The sequence below is a fragment of the Somniosus microcephalus genome, chromosome 19 (assembly GCF_052327205.1).
Source record: "Somniosus microcephalus isolate GS21.2 chromosome 19, FLI_Smic_1.0, whole genome shotgun sequence".
In the NCBI taxonomy this organism is placed as follows: domain Eukaryota; kingdom Metazoa; phylum Chordata; class Chondrichthyes; order Squaliformes; family Somniosidae; genus Somniosus; species Somniosus microcephalus.
The window spans coordinates 65,526,940-65,531,291 of record NC_141005.1 but is presented as its reverse complement, the minus strand read 5'-3'; the positions used below and the strand labels follow the sequence as shown (position 1 = coordinate 65,531,291).

General features: G+C 42.4%; 1 protein-coding gene across 1 annotated transcript; it reads right to left on the bottom strand.

Annotated features, from left to right (window-relative positions):
• Positions 1–207: 207 nt before the first annotated feature.
• LOC147104553 (immunoglobulin lambda-1 light chain-like) lies at positions 208–3,210 on the bottom strand. The gene is made up of 3 exons (XM_085962149.1): positions 3,123–3,210; positions 2,643–2,981; positions 208–759 (listed from the first exon to the last, which is right to left on the bottom strand). The coding sequence occupies exons 1-3, from the start codon at positions 3,169–3,171 to the stop codon at positions 437–439; spliced, it is 711 nt and encodes a 236-aa protein (XP_085818275.1). The 5' UTR covers positions 3,172–3,210; the 3' UTR covers positions 208–436.
• Positions 3,211–4,352: the final 1,142 nt, after the last annotated feature.

Genomic DNA, 4,352 nt, shown 5'->3' with positions numbered 1-4,352 from the left:
TTTAAAATTATGTTGTAAGATTATTTTCACGAAATTTGATACAATGTGTACGTAATGTCCATATCCCGATTAATTTCACTGACGTTACATAAAATGTGCAGAATGCCGCAAAAAATAAAACATCACTATTTAGTCACATTTAGAAAGTTGCTGTGAACTATTTCAGGGATAATGGACCGGAAAGAATAACAGCACGTGAGATAATGGAAGAGTAATTTTATTGCACTGCGGTATTTGTAACGTTACGCTGAAACTTTGATCAGCTCAGGGTGAACACAGTGTAAAATACAGACAACGGAATGTAGCGGAGAAACTGCACATCTCTTGTGATTGGAAATGTTCCACTGAAACTCAAACATGTAATAGCTGATTATGGAAATTACTTTTAAAGAAACTTAACTAATGGTATAATAGATCAATAGATAAGATTCTTGAATCAGATACAGCTGGATCTGGCGATACTTGTTTGAAGCTGGTTTGCCTGAGTCTCGTGTTTAACCACACAGGAGTAAAGCTCGTGTGAGTTCCACTCTGAGGCTGACAGAGTCAGATAACTGCTCACACTGAACGTGTTGTCCGTCTCCTGCTGGATCCGACTGGTCTCAACACCATTCCCTCTGACACTGCCATCGACAGTCCACTCAATCTCCACAGCGCCCGGGTTAAAGCCCTTTACCAAACACACCAGGGTCGCCATGTTCTTTGCTGCGATTTGATCCGATGAAGGCGGAAGGACGGACACCGAGGGGGCCCACGGACCTGAAAAGGAGAAACAAATGAAAGAAGATCCATTCTTAATTGACATAAAAGTCGCAATCAGTGTTTATCTTTCTTCAAATCTTTTAAAAGTCGAAGTCATTACAAAGCCAGGAGGAATTTAACACAACGGAACCTCAATATTGTCAATTGTACAACGACTGGGACCCACAGTTCTAGAAAATATAGAACCCGAGAAGATGTTCCTACTTTTCCTAATTGGAAAGGAAGAGATACAAACCCTTAAAGAAAATTTAATCAAACGGAAATAATGTGGTCAGAAAATAATAATAACACAAAAATAATACTGGGACGCAGTATTACTTTCAAATGTACAGGTCTGACGCAATCTGTCACAGACAGTGTCCCAGGAGTTGAGGATTTAAAAGAAACGTGAAAAGCAATGAATCCGAATTCGGGATAAATATTGGAACCATTGCCGACAGCAAAGATCCTGTAATATTTAAATCAAAACACTGCAATCTAATCATTAGAATAGTCATCGGGGAGTAATGCGAAATGTAGGACAGAGGATCTGGTACTGAACGGTTTTCACTGAGTTTGGGGTCGAGTGGGAGTGAGTTACGGCAAGTCACCACACTATCATTCCGCAGTCTCAATCCAGGAATAGTGATAAATCGCGGCAGTGCATTGAGTGGAATAAAACCGGTATTGTGCGAAAATTTTGAATTTGTGTTTTTAGCCTTTTGAGCTATAAGGGCCGGGTGTAAGCCAGCCTGAAAGACTATGTGGGATTCATAGAATTATAGAAATATGGAGCACAGAATAAGACCGATCGCGCCCTTTGAAAGACATGTCCACTCTGTCCATTTCCCATATATTTGTTTTTCCTTTTTCAATTGTTTTCCACTTCCCATTTAAGCGCCACTGTGGTTCTGCTCGCCCCACTCTTACAGGGAGGACACTGCAGTCCTTCTAGTCCCTTGGCTAAAGAACATATCCTAACCTGTCCCTTGGTTATTCTAGTAATGGCATTCAATTTATGTCCTCCGGCTACCGACTGAACGATGAGTGAAAATAGTTTTTATCCATTTTGCCGTAACAGAATGGATCATAATTTTGATCATGTCCGTCAGATCACAGCGGAAGCTTGTAGTGAACCCAGCGTCCTTCGTGTCTCTCGTGACTAAAACCTCGCAATACTGTTATGAACTTAATAAATTGCCCCCTGCACCCTCTCCAAGGCCCGAACACTCTCCGTAAAATCGGGCGTCCTTTGTGCCTGGCTAGCTCTTAAATATCACTGGACGCTGATTCAGAATCACAGAATCACAGAATCCCCACAGTGCAGATAGAGGCCATTTCGGCCCATCGAACCTGCACTGACACATATCCCACCCTATCCCCGTAACCCCACGTATTTAATCCCCTAACACTAAGGGTCAATTTATCATAGCCAAATCAACCTAACCCGCACATCTTTGGACTGTGGGAGGAAACCGGAGCACCCGGAGGAAACCCACGCAGACACAGGGAGAATGTGCAAACTCCACACAGACAGTCGCCTGAGGCCGGATTCGAACCTGGGTACCTGGCGCTGTGAGGCAACAGTGCTAACCACTATGCCACTCTGTATTAATATATTTTAAGAGCAATAATCTTAATTTACACCAATTCAATCTACCAAACCAATGATTTAAAACTATTTAAGGTATTTCGACAGTAATGCTGCAAATGTTAGGGGACAAGTTGATGAGCGCTCTACAAACAGAATAAGAAAAATATAATTGGCTCTGTAAACACCACGAGCGACTCGGATACTGATATGTTTAGATCCCGTGAATTTCGACTAAACAAAATCAAACACAAACCGAAAACTTGTTGTTGACAAATCCCAAGTTGCAAACAGCGAATAATTTACTTACTGCTCAGATTCAGCTTGGTCCCTCTCCCGAAGGTGACTGTTCCAATCACCACAGCACAGTAATAATCGGCGGCGTCCTCGGACTGCACGTTGGCGATGGTTAAATGCATCTTGTTACTCGATGAATCTACAGACCCGGTAAATCGATCTGGAATCCCCGAAGCAGTACCGGAGCTCTCGTCCCAAACAAGCACAGGGGCACTGCGGGGTTTCTGCCAGTACCAGCTCGTTAAGTAGCTGTCGATGTCGTCTCCGGACAGGGTACAGGTGATCTTAACAGTTTCCCCCGGGGAGGTTGAGATGGACGCTGGCTGAGTCAGGACAGGATCGGCGTTTGTACCTGGCGAAATAACAAGTTATTGATCAGTTGCACTCTGTGTAATTGTGAATATTGCTTGTATTTCAGGTCCGCTCAACTCAAGCACAAAAAAACAGGGCAATGTAAACCGTCGCGATACTGAAGGTTAACGCCTGTACTTACTGTGGAGACAGAACATCAGTGTGGCGAGAACACGAACAGATTCAATCATGGTGAAGGTTCTGGTGAAGGTCACAAGGAAAATAGTTTCTGACACGAATGTGGTTCTGGCTTTTTCTCACCCTCTCCTTAAGAAGTTTCAAACATCGCAACGTCATTGAATATTAATTATGCATGCAAATCCCCATCCACGTTAAATCGGGCTATAGGGTCCCGCCCTGCCTTGATACTTGCACAATGTGCATGCCGGGCATTTTAGAAAAAGAGAAACAAAGGGTCAAAGAGGTAGAAGACAACAGGAGAATGGTTGAATACAGCAAAATAAAAGGTGCGGTGAGACAAGGAGGGGCGACCAGATGAGCCCAGACGTGGTTTTAGAAACCTGAACATTATAATAGAGAGGGAAAGCTGAGGGCGGTAAACGGTTTAATAGCGATGGAGCCCGCGGGAGAATGAATTGGATCAGCAGAGTATGAGTTGTGATTTGATTTGTAAAATACGATTGGGTTAGCAGGTTGAGCATTGTCCGTAATGGCATCAGGAATATATATATATATATATATATAGATAGATAGATAGATAGATAGATAGATAGATAATTGGATAGATAGATAGATAGATAGATAGATAGAGAGATAGATAGATAGATAGATAGATTATATATTGAATATGTGTCAAAGATGGAGAAACACATAGGAACCTTTTTCTTCTATCCTGTCCTGGAATGTGAGTGAGGTATCAAAAGTGCCCCGGGAGCAGCATTCAAGTCTTCAGATGGACGAAAGTTGAATGAGACAAATGTCACAGTTGTTTATTAGACTTGTGATTGACATGGAAAAGTGCAAGCTGAAATCCCGCTGTGCCATATTATTGAAGGAACCGTTGTAAAAAAATTCCCCAGTATCCTATTTTAAAAATAGTAATCAAAAAGACATTTCATACAAATACTTTGATTGTTGGTACCTAATAACTTACCGCACGACTTCACTCCAGGTGTCTTTGAAGAACTGAATGCAATAAAATTTTCATTGTCTAGCTGAAGGGCACAGAAGAGAACAAGACGTAACGAATCAATCACTGCGCTGAGAAGAGTGACGACCGTGGGTGCAATTAGCATCCCATAAGTACATAGATTCATGGAATGATACAGCGCAGAAGGAGGCCATTCAGTTCATCGCGCCAATGACTGCTCTGCTACGGAGCTACTCAATTAGACCCACTGCCCTGCTCTTT